The sequence below is a fragment of the Homarus americanus genome, unplaced genomic scaffold (assembly GCF_018991925.1).
Source record: "Homarus americanus isolate GMGI-L3 unplaced genomic scaffold, GMGI_Hamer_2.0 scaffold39675, whole genome shotgun sequence".
Classification (NCBI taxonomy): Eukaryota; Metazoa; Arthropoda; class Malacostraca; order Decapoda; family Nephropidae; genus Homarus; species Homarus americanus.
Genome location: NW_024736071.1, coordinates 13235964 through 13263711, shown reverse-complemented (window position 1 = coordinate 13263711; position 27748 = coordinate 13235964). Strand labels below are relative to the sequence as shown.

The following is a 27748-nucleotide window of genomic DNA, read 5'->3' as shown; positions in this document are numbered from 1 at the left end:
TTGTGGGGCAAAGGGAGCCTGGGAATGTAATTAGCGTATTTTATCTATTTCTTATGGGAAAAATTGATTCCGTTAACATTGCGTTTTACAAGAACGTAACCACAACGTTAAGCGAGCACTTCCTGTATACAGGGGGTCCCCAGGTTATGAATGAGTTCTGTTCCTGAGGACATGATGTGTGCATACCGTACTTACAGAACAATGTTTAAAATCCCACTATTTTGTAGCCTAAGTCCTTATATTACATCTAAAATTGCTTAATTTGAGACAAAAGAAGAAATAGAATGACAAAATACAATAAATGAAAGTAAAAAATGAGTCATCAGGTAAATAAAATACAGTACTACTGTAAATTTCAAGTTTAACCCTGTGTGTATTGGCAGGTGTTCGTAAGTCGGCAACCCCCTGTATCTCATGAGTTAAAGTCAGTATCAGAGTTAGTGTTTGTCTTATGTAACACTCTTCAGTAACTACAATTACATTTCAAGAAAATATCCTTATACTGTACGGTACTATACTGTAGTATACAGTAAAGCCTCAAATAATGGCGGTAATGTGTCCTCCAATATTGCAGTGTAAGGTGAATAATCGTATCGTGAATCATTAATTACCATTAAAATAAAGCAATAATAATGAGATGCATTCCAAAGTCTGAAATTTTCATATCTTTTGTTTGGCTTTTAAATAATGTTTATGAATGCACCTTCTACAATATAAATCAATAATAATAATAATAATGTGGTGGTCACAAAAAGAGGAAATGTGATGCCATTGTTTTTGTCAGTGTTTACACCCATAATGTCAGTTATCCATCTGAAACTGAAGAAAATAAGACCCTGGTTGTTGCTGCAGTAAAATTAACGTCAGAAAATACCTATGTTTTTAATTAATGTTATTTAATGTGCGCACTCAAGGAAACGGTGTCATTTATCTTATTAAGAATATATACAAAAGATTCATTATTGTTCATTACTGAATATGTATTTGATTGAATTCATGTTTATATATGCAAAATAAACAATACAATTCATTAATAATAAGTAGAATATTAAAACACACAAGAGGAGATGAGACCGCATTGTTTTCGTTCGTGTTTATACCCGTGACGATGGTTCTTCATACAAAACTGAAGAAAAAAAAGACTGGTTGTAGCTATAGCAAAATTAATGTAAAAAATGAATAATGTATGTTTTAAGTACAGTATTGTTATTTAATGTAATCGCTCATAGGAGCAATTGTGGCTGTGCAGGATAATAAGACCCTCATCGTTGACGCGATTAGTATAATCCATCAAAACCTGTTGAATACATTTCACATATAACAACTGCTGATACATCAGGACACACAGTTTGAATAATATGTATGATCAATATATACAGTACATAAATACACTTATTAAAGATATTTAGAGTTCTCAGAGGATTCAACAGTTCACAATCACACTCATGTTTTCGGTTCTAGGGTTAGACCAACGAGACCAAATATAATGTCCTGCAGGAAGATGTTGGCTGACGAGAATCAAGGTGTTGGCTCCACAGTAGAAGGCGATACTCTGCCCCTCAGGCGGTCACACAGCTGCTATCAGCTCTATCTCGCTTAGTAAGCTATTCTGAGTTGTAAACGGTCTCTTCACTTAATATGTGGCCGGAACGCACCGTGGCGATAACACTACCCCTGTTGGGCTTCGCTCGAAATCACGGCCTACCATTAGATTCACTCTCTCCGACCCCTTCCAACAGGCAGAGTCTCGTCGCTGGGCGTATTAACACCGAGTCCTTTGTCTTCACTTTAACACTTCGCACCAGGCCATCTTCACTCGGGAGTGCCTTCAGTACTCTCCCTAGCATCCACTGACTCCTGGGGAGGGGTTTTCCAGAGAAGATCACGATATCCCCAGCGTGGAGATTGCTACGAGTTTTGAAGAACTTTTGTCACTGACGTAGTGTCTGGAGATATTCCTTTACCCACCTCTTCCAAAATTAAATTGTTGGCAACAAGTGCAATAATACCCAAAAATCATGTCAGCAGAGCTGTGATCTTTTCTAAATCCACATTGAGTTTATGGGAGGATGTTTACAGTGATGTGTTTTGCCAGTCAGCGAATTGAATTGGATTGAATTGAAACAGTTTATTTAACCAGAAAAACACAGATACAGAGTGGATAATAATAACAATATTAACATGGCTGAGCCAGTTGAGAACCTGAGCTCTCTTTTAGGCACCTTCAGGTTGTACCTCTGTAGTCCGGCAACCTCGGGACCTGACCGGTGCCAGACCATGGGAATTTCCGGACCATGGAAATTCACCCTTTTCCTGGATAGATAGTGACTTGTGCATACACTTGGAAGCACTAGCACCACTTTCGCTGCTTCGTGGTCTCTTTGAAGACATATTGAAGGGTTAAATGTTGTACAGTAGGTTCTCAAATTTTGCGAGGTTTTAATTTGACTTTTTTTATTTGGACACATACAAAAAAAAAACACGACACAATTTAAAATTTCGACGGCGGAAACTCGAATTTCGACGGGTTTGAGCGGCCCGCCAACGTTGAGACGTGCATAATTGTGTAAACAGCATCATTTCTCTATGTACAAAAAATGTATTATTGTTTATTACTGAATGTCTTTTTGATTGAATTAATGTTTATGTGTGCTAAATGAACAATACAATTCATTAATAATACGTAGAATATTAAAACACGAGGAGACGAGACGGCATTGTTTTCGTTGTTTACAAAACCAGTGACTGACTGGTTCTACATATAAAACTGAAGAAAATAAGACCCTGGTTGTAGCTGTAGTAAAATTAATATGGTTGTTTTGTTATTTAATGTTAATAAATGGAGCAATGGAAGTAGCTAACCATTAATGGTAAAGAAAAAAAGTGAGGTCGCGTATGTAAGTGTGCACATGTGAAAACATATGGTCATTACTCTACATAAGAATAAGAAAGCAACACTTATTTATTGTTCATATATGTTTTTATTAATGTTTCTGAATTTAAAAAAAAATTCCACCCACCAGTGGTGGTAAAGTTGAAAACATAAAGACAGCCAATGTTGTTGTGTGTGTTTTTACTCAGATGACAAAGTTGCCAAGTCATAAGGTTCAACTCTAGCTAAAACTGTAGAACATAAGAACTTTTCTGTGTTGTTTTTAGTTTTTATTTAACTTTATCTGTGTTATTTTCGTTGGTTTATTAGGATGTTGCTTTATTACAGGTAGTAATTCGCCAAAAAAGTAAGGTAAATAAGGCCAAATTTAGCCAAACATCGAAAATACCAGACTCAAATTAATTTTCTCCATGGGCAAACTAAAATCGTTCCGGACCACGGGAGATTCCGGACCACAGAATGCCGGACTAGAGAGGTACAACCTGTATATACTATACATTTATCTCAAGGAAGTATTATGTAACATTTAGTAACATCTGGAATAGTACAATAGTGTGGTGGTAATAAGAACATCTCAATGTTACCACAGTTATCACTTCAATATTTATTTATTATTATTTTTTATTTATTTTTTATTTGTATTATAAGTACAGTGAACCCTCACTTTATTCGGTTAATTCAACCCACGGTGGCCCGCGTAAAGTGAGAAACGCGTAAAGTGAACAACATAACATATGGGATTAATTGAAATAGAGACCGGGCCGACCCCCAAACTCCACTTTTTCAGACACAATACCTACGTTGTAGTAAAAATAACTTCTTAATTTTATGATGGTATGCACACACAATTAATAATTAAGAGAAATATCAATAATATTAGGTTTTTTAACACTTACATTAGTAGAAAAGATGGCTGGGCACACGGGGATGGGGGGTTGGTTCCGAGGCAGAGGGCAGATTATTGGCCCTCACCTGTATCACTTGTATCAATTGTATCACTATCCACCACAGAGGCTTGCAGGGCCTCTTTGTCAAACCCCTCAAAGTCCATATAAGTCCATATCCTCACTATCATTATCACTATCACTGACTTGGGCCGGCTGTGGTGGGTGGCGGGTGAAGAACTCGGTAATGTTTTGATGACTGGGCGACCTTGTGTGCACCCTGCTCGCGCCGCTCTCCGCGTAAAAGGGTACACACACCGCGGAAAGTGAGCATTCCGGTTTCGGCAGGGTACCGCGTAAACGTGGAAACGCGTAAAGTGGGACCCCGTAAAGCGAGGGTTGACTGTATATACATAAATTACAGTGGAATTGAAAAACATAAATATAATGGGGAAGCCGTACAATGTGGGTTGTACAGTATTAAGGTTGAACAAGAGGACAGAGCTGTCAGGATTATGTCTAGTTGGCAAATATATTTATTGCATTGGTAATTTCTTATCTATTTACATGATAATTTCCGATGAAACGGTTTTGATGGTACAATAAAAGCAGGTATTGTATATATAGTAGGTATTACAAGAACTATTAATACTTACTTAGACAATAGATATGTTTTAAGAGATGATTTAAAGGAAGGGAGCGTAGTCTTTGCTCGGATGGGTGGGGGTAAGTTGTTCCACACCTTCACACCGTTATATTTTATGGAGGTTTGGGACTGAGGAGTGCATGGGGGGTGGTCTACTAGCTCTGGGTGCCTCAAGTGCATCATGACTATGGCCAGCACCTTGCCACCGACTACTAAGAAGGATATACCCCTGCTATTACCACAGTCAACTTTGTCTTCCTTCTTCTTGTAGATATATGGTCTCTATAGTAGCAGCTTTCCATTCCTGTGGGATTGCTTCAACTCTCCAGATGGCTTTAATAAATTGGAATAGATGTTGGGAGGTTAAAAAACCCTTGTTATAACGTTCTGCCGGGACCCCATCCAGTTCTACGCTTTTATTGTTTTTGAGCTTGTTAATATGGTGTGGGAGACTGCCCAAACTCAAGTGGAGCATCAATTGGTTAGAATGGTGTCCTGTTTGGCAGGTCGTATAGCACTATATGCCCTGAAATGCTCCGTCCACCAGTCCGAGATTTGCTGATGGTTTTTGAGGAGCGTTTTGCCGTCCACTGACCTAATGGGAGTGATGTTCTTCCTCTGAGGGCTATAGATTTACCTAATAGCATCATAGAAATCATGCTCATTATTCGCTTCTGCAAAACTCTGTATTTCACCAGGCTTTTTGATCTACTAATCATTTTTCATTGTGTAGAGTTCTCAGAGTCTCTGCTCTATTGTTAGAAAGGCAAGATTTCGAAGTGCAATATTTTGAATCCCAGGGGCATTTTCATTAAACCAGTTGATGGCAATGCCTGGTGTAACTGAGTGAATCCTCAGCTTGCCTGGTGGATGATCACCTGGAGCTCAGTGCATTTGACATCAATATCAGCCTCCCTCTTAGCTCTGTACAGGGCCTCCTATCTTTCAGCGTCACATTACACATCCACCTCACATTTCAGCTCGCTCAAGTCTACTTATGTCATCCTCTTTAACTGCCCATGTTTCACTGCCATACAACATTACACTTCTTACACCAGCCGCATGCAGTACATTCTTCCTTTCACTTGGAGGGAAGGTTCTCTTGCTGTTAATAAAGGCAGCAGCTCCCTAAACTTAGTACAGTAATACCCCGCTTTACACGTTTTTTTTTTACGTGTTTCTACATTTACGAAGTACCCTGCCAGAACCGGAATTTCCACTTTACTCGGTGCATCTACTCATATACGCGGGTGAAGTATAATTTTTTTATTTAGCTCATAAAATTCATACAAATTACCCGACCAGAATATAATTTACATTGTTGGAATTCTTACAATTTGATGATCATTTTGAATATAAACATCATAGATTTTGCATTAGACATACAAATTTTAGATCTAATGCAAGTATTTTGTTTACTCAGAGCAAATATGTTATCTTTTGTGCAAAATATATGACGTGTATATTCAAAATATTCCTGGTCTTGCAAGGAATCCAGCAATGTCAATTATATTTTCCTAACTTTAGTCTGAGGTATTATTAATTACTAAAAATGTAAATATATTGTTTAAACCCAAACATTTCTCTGGTAGGGAGGGAAGGTGGGGGTGAGGGGTAGGGAGGGAGGGAGGGACCCAGGGAGCAGGTGGGAAGAGTGGGGGAGCCGGAGGTGGGGTATTTTGATTGACAGATAATGTTTGGGTAAGCATATTTTTTTGATTTATTGAAGATATTTGTTTTAGCTCATAAAATTCATACACATTACCCGGCCAGAATATAATTTACATTGCTGGAATTCTTACAATTTGATGATCATTTTGAATATAAACATCATAGATTTTGCATTAGACATACAAATTTTAGATCTAATGTAAGTATTTTGTTTACTCAGAGCAAATATGTTATCTTTTGTGCAAAATATATGACATGTATATTCAAAATATTCCTGGTCTTGCAAGGAATCCAGCAATGTCAGTTATATTATCCTAACTTTAGTTTGAGGTATTATTTATTACAGGTTGTACCTCTCTAGTCCGGCATTCTGTGGTCCGGAAACTCCCGTGGTCCGGAACGATTTTAGTTTGTCCAATAGGTAGATGGGCATTTTGGTTTTTTTTTTGTTTTTTTTTTACTTATCTGAATTATTTTTATTATTGCAGAAGTATTAAATTTTTGCCCCTCAGGCCCCAATGTGGGTCAGTGACCTATGCCCGGGTAGGCTAATACCCGTAAAAAAACAACAACAAAGACGCGGGAAATTAAGGTTTGTTTACATCCGGCAGTTCGGCTGCTCTCTCTCTCTCTCTCTCTCTCTCTGCTTGTCTATACAGAGTACAACATTTAACCCTTCAATATATATGAGCAGTAAATAAGTGTTGCTTTCATATTCTTATGTAGAGTAATGACGATATATTTTCACATGTGCGCACTTACATACGAGCAGTCTCACTTTTTTTTTTACCATTAATGGTTAGCTACTTGTATTGTTCCATTTATTAACATTAAATAACATTACAGGTACTTCAAGCAACCATATTCATTTTTTACATTAATTTTACTACAGCTAAACTCAGGGTCTTATTTTCTTCAGTTTTATATGTAGAACCAATCAGTCACTGGTTTCGTAAGCTTTAACATAAACAATGCCGGCAGCCGTCTCCTCTAATAAATTGTATTGTTAATTTTGCACACACGTACATTAATTCAATAAAAACAAATTCAGAAACATTAATTAAAATGTATATGAACAGTAAATAAGTGTTGCTTTCATATTCTTATGTAAAGTAATGATGATATGTTTTCACGTGTGCGCATGCGCACTTACATATGCGATCTCTCTTTTTCTTTACCATTATCGTTAGCTACTTTTATTGTTCCATTTATTAACATTAAATAACATTACTTAAAACAACCATATTAATTTTACTACAGCTACATTCAAGGTCTTATTTTCTTCAGTTTTATATGTAGAACCAGTCAGTCACTGGTTTTGTTATTAAAAAAGACAATGCTGTGTCATTTCCTCGTGTGTTTTAATATGCTACGTATTATTAATGAATTGTATTGCTCATTTTGCACACATAAACATTAATTCAATAAAAAAGACATTCAGTAATAAACAATAATGAATCTTTTGTACATAAGAGAAATGACGCTGTTTACACGATTATGCACGTCGTCTGCACGTTGGCGGGCCGTTCAAACCCGTCGAAATTCAAGTTTCCGCCGTCAAAATTTATATTTATTTATTTTTTTGTGTTCCAATAAAATACGTTAAGAATTAAAAACTCGCGAAATTTGAGAAGCTACTATACGACATTTAACCCTTCAATATGTCTTCAAAGAGACCATGACGCAGAGAAAGTGGTGCTAGTGCTTCCAGGCATAAGCACAAGTCACTATCTATCCAGGAAAAGGGTGAATTTCCATGGTCCGGCACCGGTCAGGTCCCGAGGTTGCCGGACTAGAGAGGTACAACCTGTACTATACCTTAAAATGTAGTGTTTTCCCCAAACATTATTTTTCAGAGAGGGAGGAGCCAGTGAGTGTGAGAAGGGGGGGGGAGTTGAGTCCATTATTTGAATGAACATTAACTTGACGACTGTATTTCTCTATTTCTCTTAAATATTAATTGTGTGTGTGTGTACCATCATAAAATTAAGATGTTATTTTTACTAGAGCATAGGTACTGTGTCAGGAAAAAGTGGAGTTTGGGGTTCGGCCCGGTCTCTATTTCAATTAATCCCATATGTTATGTTGTTCATTTTACGCATTTCTCGCTTTACGCGGGCCTCTGTGGGTTCAATTGACTGTGTAAAGTGAGGGTTCACTGTACAGTCACTTCGGACTTCTACAACTTAGTAAGCTTCAGCACCCCCACAGGCAATGATTATGTCGCCCAGCTAACAGAACTCTTTCTGCAATTAGGTTGATTGGGGGTCACATCACTCAGTGCTCGGTTGAGTAGCTTAAACCAGCAATCATTGGTTCAGGAGGTGGATACCACATTTAGCAGCCATGCTTCACCAGTTTTGAATTACTGGGGTGCATTTGGGTATTACTAAATTTAAGAAAAGTGAAAATGTTATTAGAATACTAATACTGTACATCAACTCTCATTAAGTACTGCTTTGCAAATAAGTAATGTGGGCGAGTTGCTCTCATAGTTTTTACATAAAGTTTATTCAGATTTATAGCTTGACTAGTGTGTTTTTCTCACTCTACTGTAGCAAATAAATATTTTTATTTTCATTTTGTTAATTGTAAATTTACCTGCGTATGTAAAATATTGTCAGTTTATCATTACTTAACTGATGCCTCAGAAATGACACTTAGATTATAATGTTATAGGTACACAGTACTGTATCAGGATCGATAACATTTGATATATAATAGCATTTACAGTGATCCCTCGGTTAACGAGCGCCTCGGTTAATGAGATTTCGGTTAACGATTTACCTTCCATAAGATTCTTAACTTCGGTTAACGAGCAATCCCTCGATTAACGAGTTTTTTACAAGCTGACCTCAACATGTTTTTGCTTGCATTTGGCGGTCCACCAGCTGTAGTATAAGTCCGCCAATACAGTAATCGGTTTTAGGGCTTAAATTCCTTACTAATTTAGTAAATATCAAGAAGTTTATACTATTCAATAATTTTTAAAGTTTAATGTTAAATTTTTTTAGTCATTTTAACAATTATTGAACATAATTGTAGGTAAAGAAACTAGTTTCTGGCGCACCATCCAGCATGTTAACACACCAAATAGGCGTTAGTCTCTCTCTTTTCAGTGGAGGTAACATATTGCTTGAGACTCTCTTCAACTAAATGCTTTTTTTCTGTGCTTTCAAGCAAATTATTGGTCATTTTGAAATTTATTTTACATATTGACAATATATAATGCAGTGCAGTGTTGATTTAGAGAAAATAATCTTGAATTACACCAAGAGAATTAAAATTTTATGGGTGAAATAGCACCATGGGGTGACTTCTCTTTCACCCCAATGCCTTCTCTTCTCCCTTCTCCTCCACCCCCATTCTAATTCCCATCATCATCATCATCCAGGAGCCTTCTACATACACACCTCAAAGTAAGTGTACTTTTCTTCCTTTTTTGTTGAATTTAAGCAATTTTCAGTGAGCTGGAACCAATTATTTACCCAAAAACCCATTGAAACAATGGTTTCGGTTAACGAGCAACCTGCTGGAATGGATTGTGCTCGTTAACCGAGGGACCACTGTATTTTAATTTACACAGTAATTAATAAGAATGACTATTTTTTGGCATGAATTTACAGGGTTGCCCAAGCATACCTCAATCAGAAACGGCTGGACAGTGAAGCAAGCCAGCTCGAACAAAATGCCACCAATTTCCAGAGACAGACATCTCAGTGGTTAGGTCTTATTTCATCTTTCACTGACTCATTGAAGGAGGTGGGCCATGTTCAGAACTGGGCAACAACAATTGAGTCAGACATGCAGACTATTGCTACGGCTTTAGAATATGCTTACAAAGGTGAGTTTATTGCAGCTGTATTTATTTATCCTCACAACACAAGACAATTACTACAGGGATTTCTGTAGAGAGGCAGACACTTTCTGTCCACCCCAAAAATGTTTTTGCATTTAATGATCCCTGTTGCTTTGTTCTCTTACAATTGATCCCAAATTAAAAAAAAAATATCTATGCAACTTATAGAAGACTACCCCTTTACCATGTGTAGTTTTTATTTGTATATTTCAAGCTGTTCCTCTTTTGTTGTGTTAACAAACAGACGAACAAACAGATGCAGATAAACGCCCTACTCATGCCTCGACTCTCATTGGCTTAGGTAATTACCCAATCCATACTGGACTGGAAAGGATATTTGTCCCTATTGCATGCCTATAAAGACATTCCCATTTTTATTTATATATGGTGGTGCTTTAGTCACTTTACCAAGAAATTTTACACATTACAATATTTCTCCGTAAAGTAACTTGTATGTACACCACTCTGTATTTAACCTTTACGGCATGTTATAGTCTCAATTGTATTTTGATCTCGGTTGTTTACTAACTCACATAAGTGCTAATTGTACAGTACATTCTCATATTTTTGGACTAACTTAAGGAAAGGCCAGTCTGGAAAATTAATGATTTTGAAATTGGCGAGAGTTGCCTCATGTTTTGTTTGACTTATGCAAGTCACATGCTTAAATAACCAGCCAATTTCCTGTTTCTACACTATTTAAAGACAAGATAATGATACACACAAATTAAAATCAATGCATTGAGACTTTATTTTGTACCCAATGGCTAACATATAAGTATGCTGTGGTTATTACTGATATCCGAGTCTGGGGTTTACTTCACACTCGGGTACCTTCTTTACATTCACCTTTTTTAAGGAGTTTCCTATTTAGGAACGTACCCAGTACTACATCTAAAAAAATAATTGCTAGGGTATTAAAAGTGACACAAAACCACACAAAAAAAGTGAATAGTACAAAATGTGGTTAGCAGAGACTATGTAAGGACCCTGCTTTGACCATCAAACTAGCAGACATAGTGAACTGAGATATGTGGGGACATGGATGCAAGATGATCTGAAGAGCAGTGCACCTGCTTCAAATTGATCAGGTTATCACTTGAGCCATTCAGAGGGTGAGGTAGATAGCACACTGCATCACACATTGGTCACATGAGAAGTTATCATATGGGCCACCATAGTTTGTACCACACATTCAAGATTTCAAACTCTAAATTTATGAATATTTGCCCTATAGCCTTGGTGTCCAAAATGGCCAAATTCCAAAAAGTTTGTCCAAAATTACATGGGCTTACTGCATTTTCATTGTACGGTATATCTATATTTTTTGTAGTGACAGTTGGTGTTACAGTATATTTGTAGTAATATATTCGTATGTATCTAAAGAAAGATGCTAGTTCATCGAAAATTTAGTAAATTTTATATTGTATTAATTGGCTGGTCCAATTCATAATTGCTTAACTGAATGATCTGTTAATTTTGTGATTGCTTAGGTGAGTGATTAGATACATACAGTATTGAAATTGAATGACAAGAACATAAGTGAGAATTATGTTTGGTTCACTTAATGAATAGGTTAATTAGAGTTTGACTTACTTGGATGATCAGTGACCTAGTTGATTGTTAATTACTGTACTTGAATATAAGTTTTTGGTGCAGAGGTGAATATATATATATATATATGCTGGAACTGTAAACCTTTGAAAGATGTTCATGATCCAGCCATTCTTATCTTTTCTTAGTGGGATACCGTTCATCAAACCTTGCAATGAAATAAATTGAAAAAGTGAATATCATGTTCTTATGACTGAAAAATAATAATAAAAAAGAACTTGAAGTAATGTACAGTACAGGGTTACTCTAATTTATTTTTTAATAATATTTTTGTTCTCCAGTTGAACAACAGGGTGGCAGTGGTGGAGGCTCAACAAGTTGAAATTTAATCTTACTGATGAATGGCCAGACAGCATTTACATACCCTTCCAGTTAAATGGGCACATGACATAGTAGAATATAGAGTGGTTTGTAATAGCCCCTGTCTTATAGGCAGAAGTATTATATAAATGGGTTAATTACATTTGATTTATATACTGTATCACCCTCTGTAACTTTCCACTAGCTATGAGATAGCATGTTCAGAGCACGTGATAAGGTGTGCACACGGGAAGCCGCTTCATATTGTGCTGAGCTAAGGCACTAAGTAGCCGGCTCTCTGGTCACCTAATGCGGGCAGTAGTTTGATATCCTTGACTAGAGGAAGACGATATTGAGAGCCATCGTGAATGGTTCCGTCTTCCCTCGAGGGAGGATGACGTACATATTTCCGTTCTCCCTCGATGGGTCACTACTCATAGGCATTGTTCCTCAACCCCTCACACCAACCGGACGTATTTCGCAGGACTATTAACATAGTCTCCGTCCTCCTCTTAACACTCATAGCTACAGTGATAAGTTATGGTGATATACACTTGGAACTGTATCCTAGATAGTTACTGAATAAATGGATAACAGACAATTGGGTTTCGCTACTAAAACCCGATATAATATACATGTTCCAGCCTCATTAATCCAGACGGAATCAGCAGTTAACAGGCCTAGAACAGGTTTATTTTAATAAAATTACTATGTTATTTTGAGAATGGTAATTTTTGCTTGAATATTTGAAAAGATAGTGAGTGGTATGGTTGTGGCATAGGCTATCATGTGATATGAATTTGGTATGAATTAGTCTGGTGTATTCTTTTTGTATTGGTGGTTTGCCTGTGGCATAGGTTTTCTGATATATGTTTGATAGAAATTTTGTAGAACTTATCATGTGTAGAATACATGTGGCACAGGTTGGTATGTGGTATATTTTTTGTGTACTGTATAAAGTTATGTGTGGTATGTTTGTGGGATAGGTTGGATTGAAGTGAATTTGGCATTAAATACTCACTGCTGTAATTACTGCATAAGTTGGCACTGAATGTGTGTTGTGCCTTCATCATTGTTTACGTTTGGTGTGCTTGTAACTTATTTCATTGTCATGTGCTTATAACAGATCACGACATTTGGTATACAGTATTCACAAATTGGAAGGTAGGCATGCCCATCTGACCAAAACATTTGTTTTTCTGATATTGTTTCCATATACGTACAGGTATTTAAGTGTTTTTGTCTTGTGGTTATGTGTAAAAAGGGTTTTTATAATGTGTAAAATATCTTAATGTTCTTGTGTGAATTTCCACTGAATTTTAAATAAGACTATTTATGACAGCTTAAATACCATTTACAGTGTAAATGTAAACTTGTTATAAATTTTTTCATAGCATTTTTTTACCTAATTATTTACTCAGTATGTAAAAAGGCATTAAAAAGAAAAATAAGATTGTTTTTTATTGTAAAACTTTGTTGATCATTGTTAAAAAAGATTAAATTTTTTAAAGGGAATCATTTAGTATAATATATTACACGATGTTGACATTCATAAAGTGCTCTGACCCCAAACCTGAAATGTGGAAGGAAATGGTCAGGGGGCTATGCCACCAAGTCTCCTCTTTACATATCAGTAATGTAGTGTCTTAACCAATCTCAAGAGGTTAAGTACCAAATGATTTGATAATAGTGTTATTGACATTGGATCAAAGTGGACTTATGCAATCTTTATTAAATCCCCAGTAATGCCCTTTTAAACAACAATTATAAGTTTTCTTTATACCAGTAGTACAGTAAACCTTCGCACATTAATGAGGTATGTACACTCGCAACAAAAAGTATCGGTGCATACTGTAGTGTGAACAATTTGAGACCAGTGATGATAGGTATTGGGAAAGGCGAGTTGTTCCAGCCGTATGTTGGCAGCCCTGTAATCCTGCTGAGCAGCTACTATGGCCTGGTCAAGTGAAACAAACCTTTATAAATAAGGTCGGGAAGTGATAAATAGACAGTATAAAATATGAGGAGCTCCCTGTTCACAAAATTATTTGTGATACTTGTGAATATTGCCACATTAATTTATGCTACCAAATAAACCACTCGACCTGGTCGTCCTGAGGGGTGGTGCAGCGTGGACGGCCGCTCCGAGACCTGTCGTCTGTAGCATCAGTTTCTAGGTATCGCCGAATCCATCATGCAGCGGTGGTCCTGTGGACACCAACCCGCCAGCTAATATCTGTGACACCGAACTGGAGCTGCAAAAAAAACGTTTTTTTTATCCATGGTTTTTTTTTTTTTTTGTCATTTTTTTTTTAATATGCTTTTTTTTCTTAAAATCTAAACTTTATATCTTGTATTGTCTACAATATCTTATGGGAATTGTAATTTAAGCTTTAATATTGGTTTAAGGTGTAATAAAATAAAATTAGGGTTTTTTTTCAACTATTTATTTATTTAATTAAGCCTAATACATTACGGTATTTTAAAAATATCAGAAAGGGAAAAAGCCACGGATTATTATTATATTAAGACTAAGAGAGATCAGGCATATCATCTGAATCACATGCATCCATGTTTATGGATACTTCTGAATTTTCTGATTCAGAATCAGATATCCCAATATCTTCTTCTTCTTCTCCTTCATCACAATCACCCGTAAAACTTCCTACGTTTATCCTCTTTACTATTTCTTCAGCATCTAAAGCCAAGTAATGAGAAATAAAGACTAATTTCTCAGCTTTGTCATTTGTTAGCCTGTTTCGTTTTTCATTGTGAATCCATGATTGGCGACTAAACGACCTCTCGACGGCTGCACTAGTTGGTGGAAGATTTAATATATCGCTGGCTATTCTTGATAATTGAGTGGAGCAGCAGATGCCATTCCACCAGCTGGTAGGTGAAGTTTGTTTCACAGACTTCCAGGTAAATGACTTGGCAAATAAATTTTCTTTAGACCTGTAGTCTGCCAGTTCCCCTAAAACTTTAGTTTCATACACATGTGGGTTGGTTGTTGCAATGTTGTGGATGACTTCCATTGCATCTATCTGAAAAAAAAAAAAAAATTGTAATGTAAGATAATTTTACGTTTTTGAATGTTCAAGGTAAATACCATTGCACCTATAGTCAACAGTCCACTGCGGCACTGCATACAATTTATAAAAATTGTTGGGCTATATTGAAGTATGGGACTGGTACAAAATTCAATTAAATAAACAATAATGTTTTGAATTAATGTGAAGCCCTTGCATACAGTACTTTTGACAACAAAATGGTAGATATATTATTGACATTCAAGCACTTTTTTTATGTTCATATATAGTACTTTTGACTTTTTGTGAAAATAAGTAGGTCTTTATTTATAGTTTGATGAATATCAGTATTTGATAATAATTATGAGAATAAAAGCTTACCGATTCTTCTCCAGAGATGTGAGATCCTCTGTAACGAGGATCAAGTAAGTTTGCAGCTAGGTGGATGGGCTGCAGTAAAAATTTCCTTCTTTTTGGGATGATACTCATCAGACATTCTTCCTCACTCTTCAGAACAGGACTCGAGGAAATGTTATCCTTAAATGCTTGTTCTAAGTCACTGAATATTTTGGGTCCAATAGACAGGTGTTTATTGTCCCCCTCAACGGCATTAATGGCATCTGCTATTGGTTTCAGCAATTTTAAAACCCCATCCACTCTATCCCAGAAAATCTCTGAGAGCAATAGATTTCTAACTGCTTGGTCTAGCCCAGCCTTCTTTGCTTCGTCATCAATAGCCAGGCCTTTAAGGTCATTTCTGTTGTTGCTCATACTTTCCATGCAGTGGATTATTGATCCCCATCTGAAAACATTGAAACTTTATGAATGGTGCTGGAGTCTTGGCACTTGTAAAGTTATGTGTATACCTATACTGTATAGCCTAGTTAGGGACATTTATGAATTTATGATAAAGTGACAATAAATCAGAAAATATAAATTTCTCATTAAATTTTATTTGTACATTATTGTTGGATTTATCAATATAGTGATTCATCTACACCAGCTTCCGGACCACCCATGAATAAGCATGTAAAAACCTTACCTTGTTTTAACTGGAAGTTTCAGTGATTCTTGACTGTGGCCAGGTAATGACTTCTGGCATTTTTTTAGAATAGCAGTCAGCTTTTGGGAATTTGTAATAGCCTTCACAACACATGTACAGTCTCGCCGATTGCTATCAATTGACTTAATATTGGCCGTATCTGTGAATATTAAGTTGAGTGTATGGGCAAGTCTTCCTTTATAAGTGCCCAGGCTTTCTTCATGTTTGAAGCATTATCTGTGCAAATGGCAAGCACCTTCATTGCACCAATTTCTTCAACCATTTTTTTATCAGACTTGCCATATATTCTCCTGTATGACTTTCTGCATCTATAGAAATGTAAAAAAATATTTTATGATGGATATTTATAACCCTTGTAGCTGCTAATAGCCTATTATTGTATGTGATATATTATGCATATGCTAAACCTTTTTTCAGTTTGTAATTTATTAATTGTTAACAATATATTCATCCCACTTGAGCCAAAGCCATTCAGTGGTGTGTGGACAAGTTATCAAATGACCAAGATTGAAGAAGTAAATGGAATTAGGAATTAGCTATTGTAAATAAGTAACGCAGTAATTTAACAATAAAAATAGATTTTTAAAATAAAATTGTTTGAGATATAAGACACCAAGCTAAATTTATTGTTTTTCAGTTTTTTTGTAAGGTGACACTGACACCATATGAGTGAGACATGAATGTGAACAAACCTGTTGCAGTGCTGCTCCAAAATATGGGCCTGGGCACTGTAATAACAAAGTTAATGATTCCCTCATTCCTGCAAAACAAATAAAAACAAATATTTAACTTCTTTTATATTAAATACGTAGATACTAATGTTAGATTAGAACAAATGCCAGTAGATATGATGTTTTTATCAAAATGTTATACTGTTTGTAATTTAAATATACAGTCATGCGCCGGTTAACGTCCGACCGAACAACGTCCGATCGCATATACGGCCGTGCCCCCCCCCCCAAAAAAAAAATTAAATAAAATGTGACGTCTGCTGGACCACCACTCCATGACCCCCTGATGGAGACACGATGATCCTCCCCATACTGGTCAGATATTATGTGTTAAAGGAATATGCTTCCTTACTTAGGCTTTTTTTAAGCATTTGCCTACAGCTTAAATGTTAACCTACATCTAATGAGGATAAAATCTTTCACCTACAAATTGACAATAACACATTTGCTGTAATCAGACATATCTAGTTGCCTCAACAATTGCAAGTTGCAATTGGGGTTGCAATTTCAAATTCTGTCATTACTAAAAATAGTAAAGTTTTTGATGCACTCTAAGATTGAGAGAAAACGGAGGACTCAGGCGTCCTGATGTGAGAGAAAACGGACTCGTATGACGGGGGACCAAATAAAAAAAAGCATAGCTACATGTTTTGTGGACTACAGTATTAAGCGTACCCTTTTCATCTCTTTGTAATAAACCTAGCCATGCCTGTGTGTGTTTATGATATTTACCATAACATTATATATATGTTAAAAGGGTCTAAATGGTCGTAAAATGGGAAACTTGGGGTTGGGTCTTGGGTGCCTGAACCATTTAGAATAAATCCCATAGGTTCTGTACTTTCGTTATCGGAGGGGTCCCAATTAGGCATGATAACCAAGGGATGACTGTACTGTACTGTATATACTTGTGACACTGGCCAGTTGCTTCTGGTGTTATGGTACAGGGGTACCAAGTGACAGCACTAGGATCCTGCTTCCTCTATCAAGGAATAAACAATTAAAATTTAAATTGAAAAAAAAAAACATTCAAATAAATTACTATCTTACAAGAATCCCTCCAATGTAAGTTATATTCACCCAGGTCGTTTGGGTGGAAAATTATGAGAAGAGCTTAGTCACTCTTAAATAATGATAAATAAACACGCAGGCAGGCCTTCAGCACCAACTGTCAAATCTTGCCTCAAATAAATAAACAAACAAATGCCAGACATTGTCACCTTGTGGGGTATGGGTTATTGGTTCACACTCAGGATGGGATGGAGAAAGGAAACTCACGATGTGCTCTCTGTATACATGTTGTATTGGATGTACAATGCAGCTTGGTGCTGGGAAGTGGCAGCGTGGTTACAAGCGTGATGTAGAGAGAGCTGGTTGGTGAGGGTGCTCAGAGGAGGACCAGCTTGTGGGTCGCCATGGTTGCCGGCGGGAGCGAGGGCCGCCAGGCAGGAGGAGGAGGAGGTGTTGCTTGCTGGTTGGTGTAGGTAGAAAGAGAGTGGTCACCACTAGGTCAGGTCTTAAATAGCGGAGGTAGGCGTGGCTTAGTAGTTGACCTCCGTCATGTAAGGCGGCGCTGGTTGACCTAGACCACGAGGCATACTGTACACTGGGGAATTCGTGGGGTCGGCTACTCAGCGACAAACAGCGTTTGTAGGGGAGAAATCCACTACAATACTCCCCCCTTCCCTCCAGGCGGTGTAGGAGACTTGTTGTCTGCAGGGTTGCATGGCACATGTGAGGCAGAAAAGGCGGTACATGCCACATGTGAGGCAGAAAGGGCGGTACATGCCACATGTGAGGCAGAACGGCAAGGGTGTGGATGAGCCGGCCGCTAGTGGAGGCAACTGTCTAGACACACAAGATCTGTGGGAGAAGAGAGGGAGAAAGAGGGTTGTGGAGGCGATGAATGTTGTGCTTCACTCGCGACAGGTACAGAATCGTCAGATGCGCCTGCTGGGGTGTGTAGGCCTGGGTCAGGAGCAGGGGCTGCGTCAGCAGAAGCGGATGAGGGCTCGTGACAGCAGCTGGGTCCATTACAGCAGCAGGGTGCAGGACAGTAGCAGGGAGTACCTGAGGGAGAAAAGAGGGGTGTGTGGGTCCGCACTCAGGCGCATTGGCCGCGTCGGGAGCAGGGGCTGCATCAGGAGGAGCGGCAGGGGGTACTGCTGGGCCGGGGGCGGCGTCTGAGGCAGGACGGGTGTGCTGGGGTCGGTAGGACGTGGTGCTTGGGGCAGGAAGAGGAGCTGGTGTCTGCTTAGAGAAGCAGAGCTGCTCTAGGGTGTCTAACCTGCGGTGTTAGGGTGTGTCATAGGAGGGAAGATCAGCTAAAACTAATGGCCTATCACTTTTTTGGTAGATTTTAGTGTATATAAACAGAAAATAATTTCAGTTTCAATATTTTGCAACCTTTTGCTAGGTAAATTTTAGCGTGAAATTTATCGAAAATCTAACGTACAGCTGCATTAGTGCATTACAATTAAATAGTGAACATTGCTTTCTGACTTCATTCTTTAACAACCCAACTAACAATATTTTTTTCTGTTTCAGATTCTGATGCATTTATAAGTTGATAATATTTGCGATGGCTGCTTGTGTCCAGGGCGAGGAACCAAAATCATATCTCGATACTATCTTGGGTCTGGGAGAGAGCTCCTGAAGTCGGAGTTGCCTACATTGAGAGATGCTTTGAGATACGGTGTTTTAATCAGGCAAATCAGTGAAAAGAACCAAAGAACTTACACAAACAAAGACATTGCCAATGATATGACCAAAGCTGTCTTGGCACAGTACACTCTGGCTAACGCTCAGTTCAAGCCTCCAGTCATAACAAGTTAGAAGAAGATTAGTGAGAGACTGCTAGCCAGTTGGGAAAAGGCAAGAGATATCTCTCTTGGGAGAGGAAAACTTGCAGTTAAGGACAGCTTTGCCAAACAACTGGACCAGTTATTTGACATAATTACTTGCAAGTGCCAATTGTTCTCTGTCTGAGTTTGGATCACGATCGTATTTGTAAATCAAGACCCACATCTCCTGTATTACACTGAAAATGAACTGAAATTCCCTGTGATAAAGACTGGCATTTATCAAAGCACAGAGAGAAGACTAGCAGTTTAAGGCTCCTCATGATTTCTAGCCAAAAGATATTCCAGTCCAAGAGACAGGAAGCTGCCACAGAGAGACAGAAGAGAGAGAAAGAGTTGCTGAAAGTAGGACTTGAGAAGGCCAGGGTGAGGTAAAAGGCGATGATTGGAGTCAAGCTGATTCAGAGTTTAATGACTTCCCCACATGGCTGATCAAGTGCTGACCAGGAGAATGGTGACTTGTCCTAACCCAGAAAATATTCATCCCAAACCTTCCAGGCATAAGATTCAAAATAGAGAAGATATCGAGCATAGCTCTGGCCAGCATCACGACACCACACCTGGTCTCAGAGGAAACTGCAGAGATAGCAACAGCTGCCTGGATTGGCCAGTGGTTGATAACACCTGATGATGTTCACCTGGTGATAGATCCTTAACCAAAGTAAGGAGAGCTCAGGAAACTTGTCAGTAACCTAGAGGTTGATAAGGGATAAAAGAAATGGAGATCAATTGTTTGTTCTATGATGGGAGAAGGATGACATTAGAGTGTTCTGAAAGTTGGAGATTCTGACAAGTTGTTCCTGCCATGGTGGAAGGAGGAACACTACTCCTGCTGCAGTGAACCAGGAGGAAATATTTGGCATTTCCTCCAGAAAAGATGACATCAGAAACCAGCTGAGATAGTGGCAGATAACATTGTAAACTGGCTCAGAGAGCGTAGACCAGACCCTACGGAAGCCATTGGAGGACAGCACCAACAATGAACACAGGGTGGCAAGAGAAGTCATACAAATGGATGCGTGGAAGATTGGGAGAAGCTGGTCTGGATTGTTTGTGACCTCCACATAGCAGTTGCCACTCAGACATCTGATCCAGGGCTAGATGCAGACTCTCAAACAACAAATGGTCTGATCCCTTCTTAGCAGATGCTAGACTCTGCCACTGAGTTAAAAGAAATAAATCCGAGCTTTAAAAAATCACAGTTGGCCTCCACTCGTTGAGCTTGCACGTGCTGTCATTGGCGACCTACAATTACTGACCAGTACTAGTTACATGATTTGCAGTGCCATCAAAGGCTGGGGTCATGCCGATAGACTTGCTTGCCTGCAGATGGGTCCAGTCTCATTCTGGAGTGGCTCTACTGGCAACCAGGTTCCTGCAAATTTGGGTGGCTCATCATAAACTGAAAGGAGACCAGCTTCACAGCACAGGACTTATTGTCCAATTCATGGTAGTGTCTACTTGCCAAATTGGTTCAACACCAGGTCAAGTCATCGTTCTCCGAAGGTCGAGGCATGTTCTCTTCCGGCTTGAGCTCCTGAGAGTCAGCCAAGGAAGGTTATTTCAAGTTGTAGAACCCAGACTGTGAGGAGATCTTCTGGTATGCTCATCCCGAGAGAGCAGTTCTGAACCAATGCTCTGCAATGGGGATGAGGGAGGAGAGAAGAGTGTTCTTGATCAAAAGATCTTGGATATGAGAGACTTATGAGAGGATCTGGACATGACGAATCGAACTGGTAGTGATTCCTTTAGAGGTCAGGAAGACTCCTGAAGTCAATCTAGGTGCCAAGACCCTCAACGATCTCATAGATCTGGATAACGTCCCGAGCTGGCAGTGAGCCCCTCTTACCAACAGCCTCACCAATGTTCAAGTCAGGCTTTCCTAAGACAACCCATGCCATGTCTCCTGTAGGCCTCTCCACTTCCCAGAGTATAGGCGTTGTACAGCAAGTGGTGAGGGCTGTGATCACGTGTGCAGCAGCCAGGAGGAGAGAGCTACATCGAGCTCAGAGTGGTCAGCAGGGAGGTGATGAGTAGAAACAGAAGCAAAGAAAGACATATTTCTCTATGGTGTGCAGCAACACCCCGTTAAATAGTAGTAAAACCCGGTTTTGTATTTGATGATTTTTGTTTCCTAAAAGATATTAAATTTAATAAATATGTCAAGATCTCATTACGTTTACTATTCTGGATAATTTTCATCCTATTAAATTAACTAATCCATTTACTACTTTAAATAAGCTATTTAGTGAAAATTGTTGGTAAAGGTGGGAGTCTGTAGATTTTCATAAGATTTCCAGATTAAAATTTACCTGTAAAAATAAAACTTTCAAATATGAAGATATCACATGATTCTGAACATAGAACTACACCATTAATACCATGATACGATTTTCAAACTCAAAAAAAAATAAACTATCCGTACCAGCCCACCCTATGCGCAACCTTCTACGGGCGATTAACGGCGGCAGGGGGCAATAAGAATGAGTGGCGGTATTACCTTACGGGCGATTAACGCGGCAGGGGTCAATAAGAATGAGTGGCGCAATGGCCTTTACGGGCACTAACGGCGGCAGGGGCGATAAGAATGAGAGGCAGCAATCGCCACGGCGATTAACGGCGGCAGGGGTCAATAAGAAAGAGTGGAGCAATCGCGTTACGGGCGATAAACAGCGGCACGGGCGATAAGAATGAGGCGCAAGCGCCTTTACGGCGATTAATGGGGAAGGGGGGCGAAAAACAAAATGGCAATAATTGCCTTACATGTGATTAACGCAGCAGTGTGGCGAAAACATGGAAAATAATTGGCCTCACATGTGATTAACGGCAGCAGTGGTGAAAACGAAAAATGGCAATAATTGCCTGACATGATTAACAGCAGCAGAGGGCGAAATCGAACAATGGCAACAATTGCCTTACATGTGATTAACGGCAGCAGTGTGGCGAAAACGAAAATGGCAAATTGCCTAACATGTGATTAACGGCAGCAGTGTGGCGAAAACGAAAATGGCAACAAATGCCAGCATGATTAACAGCAGCTGTTTGGCGTTAAACGAAAATGGCAACAATTGCCTTACATATGATTAATGGCAGCAGTGAAACGAAAATGGCAATAATTGCCTGACATGTGATTAACAGCAGCAGAGGGGCGAAATCGAACAATGGCAACAATTGCCTTACATGTGATTAACGGCAGCAGTGTGGCGAAAACGAAAAATGGCAATAATTGCCTAACATGTGATTAACGGCAGCAGTGTGGCGAAAACGAAAAATGGCAACAAATGCCAGCATGTGATTAACAGCAGCTGTTTGGCGTTAAACGGAAAATGGCAACAATTGCCTTACACATTATTAATGGCAGCAGTGTGGCAAAAACGAAAAATGGCAAAAATTACCTTACATGTGATTAACGGCTGCAGTGTGGCGAAAACGAAAAATGGCAACAATTGCCTTACATGTGATTAACGGCAGCAGTGGGGCGTCAAAAGAAAAATGGCAATAATTGCCTTACATGTGATTAACGGCAGCAGTGGGGCGAAATCGAAAAATGGCAACAAATGTCAGCATGTGATTAACGGCAGCAGTGTGGCGAAAATGAAAAATGGCAACAATGCCTTACATGTGATTAACGGCAGCAGTGTCGCGAAAACGAAAAATGGCAACAATTGCCTTACTGTACATGTGATTAACGGCAGCAGTGTGGCGAAAACGAAAAGTGACAATTATTGCCATACATGTGATCAACGAAAGCAGAGGGACAAAAACGAAAACTGGCAACATCTGCCTTGTCTGTGATTAACGCCAGCAGTGTGGCGAAAACGAAAAATGGCAACAAATGCCAGCATGTGATTAACGGCAGCAGAAGGGAATAAACGAAAAATGGCAACATTTGCTTTACATGTGATTACCGGCAGCAAAGGGGCAAAAACGAAAAATCGCAACAATTGCCTTACATGTGATTAACGGCAGCAGTGGGGCGTCTAAAGAAAAATGGCAATAATTGCCTTACATGTAATTAACGGCAGCAGTGTGGCGAAATCGAAAAATGGCAACAAATGCCAGCATGTGATTAACGGCAGCAGTGTGGTGAAAACGAAAAATAGCAACAATTGCGCACATATGATTAACGGCAGCTGTTTGGCGTTAAACGAAAAAAATAGCAACAATTGCCTTACATGTGATTAATGGGAGGAGTGGGGCGAAACGAAAAAAATGGCAACAATTGCCTTACACATGTGATTAACGGCGGCAGAGGGCGAAACCGAAAAAATGGCAACATTTGCTACGTTATGATTAACGGCAGCAGAGGGCGAAAACGAAAAAATGGCAACAATTGCCTTAAATGTGATTAATGGCAGCGGTGTGGCGAAAACGAAATAACAAAACGCATACATATGATTAAACAACAGCTGTGGCGTTAAACGAAAAATGGCAACAATTGCCTTACATGTGATTAATGGCAGCAGTGTGGCAAAAACGAAAAATGGCAACAAATGCCAGCATGTGATTAACGGCAGCAGTGTGGCGAAAACGAAAAATAGTAACAATTGCCTTACATATGATTAACAGCAGCTGTTTGGCGTTAAACGAAAAATGGCAACTATTGCCTTACATGTGATTAACGGCAGCTGTGTGGCGAAAACGAAAAATGGCAACAATTACCTTACATGTGATTAACGGCAGCTGTGTGGCGAAAACGACAAATGGCAACAATTGCCTTACATGTGATTAACGGCAGCAGAGGGGCGAAACCGAAAAATGGCAACAATTGCCTGACATGTGATTAACGGCAGCAAAGGGGCGAAACCGAAAATGCAACAATTGCCTTACATGTGATTAACGGCAGCAGAGTGGGGCGAAAACCGAAAATGGCAAACAATTGCCTCATGTGATTAACGGCAGAGGGCGAAACCGAAAATGGCAACAATTGCCTTACATGTGATTAACGGCAGCAGTGTGGCGAAAACGAAAAATGGCAACAATTGCCTTACATGTGATTAACGGCAGCAGAGTGGCGAAAACGAAAAATGGCAACAATTGCCTTACATGTGATTAATGGCAGCTGTGTGGCGAAAACGAAAAGTGGCAACTATTGCCTTACATGTGATTAACGGCAGCTGTGTGGCGAAAACGAAAAATGGCAACAATTGCCTTACTGTACATGTGATTAACGGCAGCAGTGTGGCGAAAACGAAAATTGACAACTATTGCCATACATGTGATCAACGAAAGCAGAGGGGCAAAAACGAAAACTGGCAACATCTGCCTTGTCTGTGATTAATGGCAGCAGTGTGGCGAAAACGAAAAATGGCAACAAATGCCAGCAAGTGATTAACGGCAGCAGTGTGGCGAAAACGAAAAATGGCAACAAATGCCAGCAAGTGATTAACGGCAGCAGAGGGGAAAAAACAAGAAATGGCAACATTTGCTTTACATGTGATTAACGGCAGCAGAGAGGCGAAAACGAAACATGGCAACAATTGCCTTACATGTGATTAATGGCAGCAGTGGGGCGAAAACGAAAAATGGCAACAATTACCTTACATGTGATTAATGGCAGATGCGTGGCAAAAACGATAAATGGCAACAATTGCCTTACATGTGATTAACGGCAGCAGTGTGCCGAAAACGAAAAATGGCAACAATTACCTTACATGTGATTAACGGCAGCAGAGGTGCGAAAACGAAAAATGGCAACAATTACCTTACAGGTGATTAATGGCAGCAGTGTGGCAAAAACGAAAAATGGCAACAATTACCTTACATGTGATTAACGGCAGCAGAGGGGCGAAAATGAAAAATTGCAACAATTGCCTTACATGTGATTAACGGCAGCAGAGGGGCGAAAATGAAAAATGACAATAATTGCCTTACATGTGATTATCGGCAGCAGTGGGGCGAAAAAGAAATATGGCACACATTTGTCTTATATGTGATTAACGGCAGCAAAGGGTCCAAAACGAAAAATGGCAACAATTGCCTTATATGTAATTAACGGCAGTAGTGTGGCGAAAACGATAAATGGCAATAATTGCCTAACATGTGATTAACGGCAGCAGTGTGGCGAAAACGAAAAATGGCAACAATTGCCTTATATGTAAATAACGGCAGCAGTGGGGCAAAAACGAAAAATGGCAACAATTTCCTTACATCACGGAGTGTAAACGTCCGGTATTCGTTTTTAATTGAAGTTACTTTTACTTTTATCCTCTTCGCCACTGATCGGCTTGTTAGCCGCTTGGGCGATCGGTCACGACTCTTTTCCTTTATATTCTTCACCAAAAGGTCGGCTCGCTAGCCGCCCGGGCGATCGGTCACGTCTCTGTCACGCACTGTTGGCAAATACTGGGCATGCACCGGCTCCTGAATGTACCTGAACCCGCTCCAGTGTTGGTCAAGTCTTCTCTTGAAAGAGCTCACACTCGGTGCCGTCACAACACTCTCTGGTAGATTGTTCCAAGAGTTTACAACCCTCACTCCGAAAAAGTTTGCCCTCACGGTTTTCCGGACTTGCGGCTTCTTCAATCTTGAGCTGTGACCCCTTGTGGGGCGAGCGTCCGCCAGCTCCAAGTAAGGACACTCAACTGAGTAGTGCCCCCTGAGATGCTTATAAACCTCAACTAGGTCCCCCCTTGCCCGTCTGTAGTATAAGCTAGGCAAGTTCAGGCGCTCCAATCTCGCAGGGTAGCTGAGATGCCGAAGTGCAGGCACCAGCTTGGTGGCCCTCCTTTGAACATTTTCAACCAACTGACAGTCCCTAGCATATCTCGGGGACCAGATGGGGTGACAGTACTCCAGATGGGGAAGCACTTCACTCCTGAAGATCGTCACGAGGGACGGACCGTCTAGATATCTGAACGACCTTCTTATAAGACCCAATAATTTATTTGCCTGATTTACCTTCTTCTCACAATGGCCCGAGAACTTCAGCTCATTGTCAACATACACACCTAGGTCCTTCTCACACACAGTCTCAACTAGTACATTTTCTTCATCCCGTTGGGACATATGGTACGCCTCCTTACCGTTGGTACGCCCCAGGTGCATCCTCTTACACTTCGTGACATTGAATCTCAGCAGCCATTCCTTCGACCATTCCTGGAGCCCACAGAGGTCCTTCTGCAGCTCTTCACAGTCCGCTTGGTTCTTAATTTCCCGAAATAACTTGGCGTCATCGGCAAACATTTGTATGGAGGAGTGTACAACGTCAGGCATATCATTTATGAAACAAACAAACAACAGCGGGCCCAATACACTACCTGTGGTAACACCCTTTGTACTGATCTCGATAGTACATGTTAGTTAACACACGTCATAGTTACTAAAATATGTAGCTATGCCTTCAATATTGAGTCCCCCATAGCACCAGTTTTCTCACTGCTTCCGTACGCCTGAGTCGTCCGTTTTCTCTCGAGTGGTGCCAAGACTGATATCTCTCTCTGGATTAGCCCACCCTGGCATAGGTCACTGACCCACATCGGGGCCTGAGGGTCGAAAATGTAATAATAATAACAATAATAATAATAATTAGTTCATAGTAAGTATAATTTATAATAAAAAATAAATTAAATAACAATAACACTGATAATAATAATAATATAATAATGATAGTAAAGAACCATAAAGAAATACAAAAATGAAAAAAATATTAATAGTGAGAAACGATATATGTATGTTGTGTTGTGAAAGACAAAACACCAATAAGAAAGATGAAGCGATCTGGTTGAGCCCAGATTCTTTCTACTCCTACTGTATTTCAGTTTCACCACTTTTCCTTCAATCCCTAATAATCTTCTTTCACCTCTTAACTAAAGACTTCGTATCGTATCGTAAAGTAAGAGAAACAATTGAGACCCTGCAATTGTGTGTAAATGAGGCAGAAAGTCAGATCAGCAACCTGGGACTTGGTCACAATTTTTGTGATGCCATATAGCAGCAGGGTCTACCATTAGACAACACATTATGCTTCCAATATATTCCCAGGTGGTATTATCTCCCTGTTTGGTAGCTGCCTACTACCTATTACCTAATGTCATGTGGTGAGATTTGAAATTGAGAGGGAATACCTATGTTGTACCTTAAGTTAGAAATATCTACTTACAGATTACACATTCAAGATTCCTTGGGAGTGATGCTGAAAGCTTCAACTGTATTTACTTTTTGTAGAATTGTCAAATGAATTCAGAATACAGTTTGA

The 27748-nt window shown here is 39.4% G+C and overlaps 2 protein-coding genes across 4 annotated transcripts in view; one reads left to right on the top strand and one right to left on the bottom strand.

Moving 5' to 3' along the window:
* Positions 1-13318, top strand: part of LOC121871799 (biogenesis of lysosome-related organelles complex 1 subunit 1-like) — a 107299-nt gene extending 93981 nt beyond the window's left edge. For 2 of the 3 annotated variants that reach the window (XM_042374296.1, XM_042374298.1), the window contains 3 exons: positions 9721-9938; positions 10198-10254; positions 11849-13318. In XM_042374296.1, coding sequence (XP_042230230.1) covers positions 9721-9938; positions 10198-10254; positions 11849-11889 — 316 coding nt within the window. In that variant the 3' untranslated portion in view covers positions 11890-13318. The remainder of the gene's footprint in view (positions 1-9720; positions 9939-10197; positions 10255-11848) is intronic. The other variant, XM_042374297.1, reaches the window with a different exon arrangement.
* Positions 13319-14349: 1031 nt separating this feature from the next.
* On the bottom strand, positions 14350-16239 carry LOC121871798. Its single transcript, XM_042374295.1, has 3 exons — positions 15939-16239; positions 15278-15698; positions 14350-14911 (listed from the first exon to the last, which is right to left on the bottom strand). The coding sequence occupies exons 2-3, from the start codon at positions 15674-15676 to the stop codon at positions 14399-14401; spliced, it is 912 nt and encodes a 303-aa protein (XP_042230229.1). The 5' UTR covers positions 15677-15698; positions 15939-16239; the 3' UTR covers positions 14350-14398.
* Positions 16240-27748: the final 11509 nt, after the last annotated feature.

Bases quoted from the DNA above. Each gene is read 5' to 3' on its own strand.
- LOC121871798 (XM_042374295.1), bottom strand. From the start codon at position 15,676: ATGGAAAGTATGAGCAACAACAGAAATGACCTTAAAGGCCTGGCTATT. The intron at 14,912-15,277 runs GTAAGCTTTTAT...TTTTTTTTTCAG, and splicing joins ACATCTCTGGAGAAGAATCG to ATAGATGCAATGGAAGTCAT.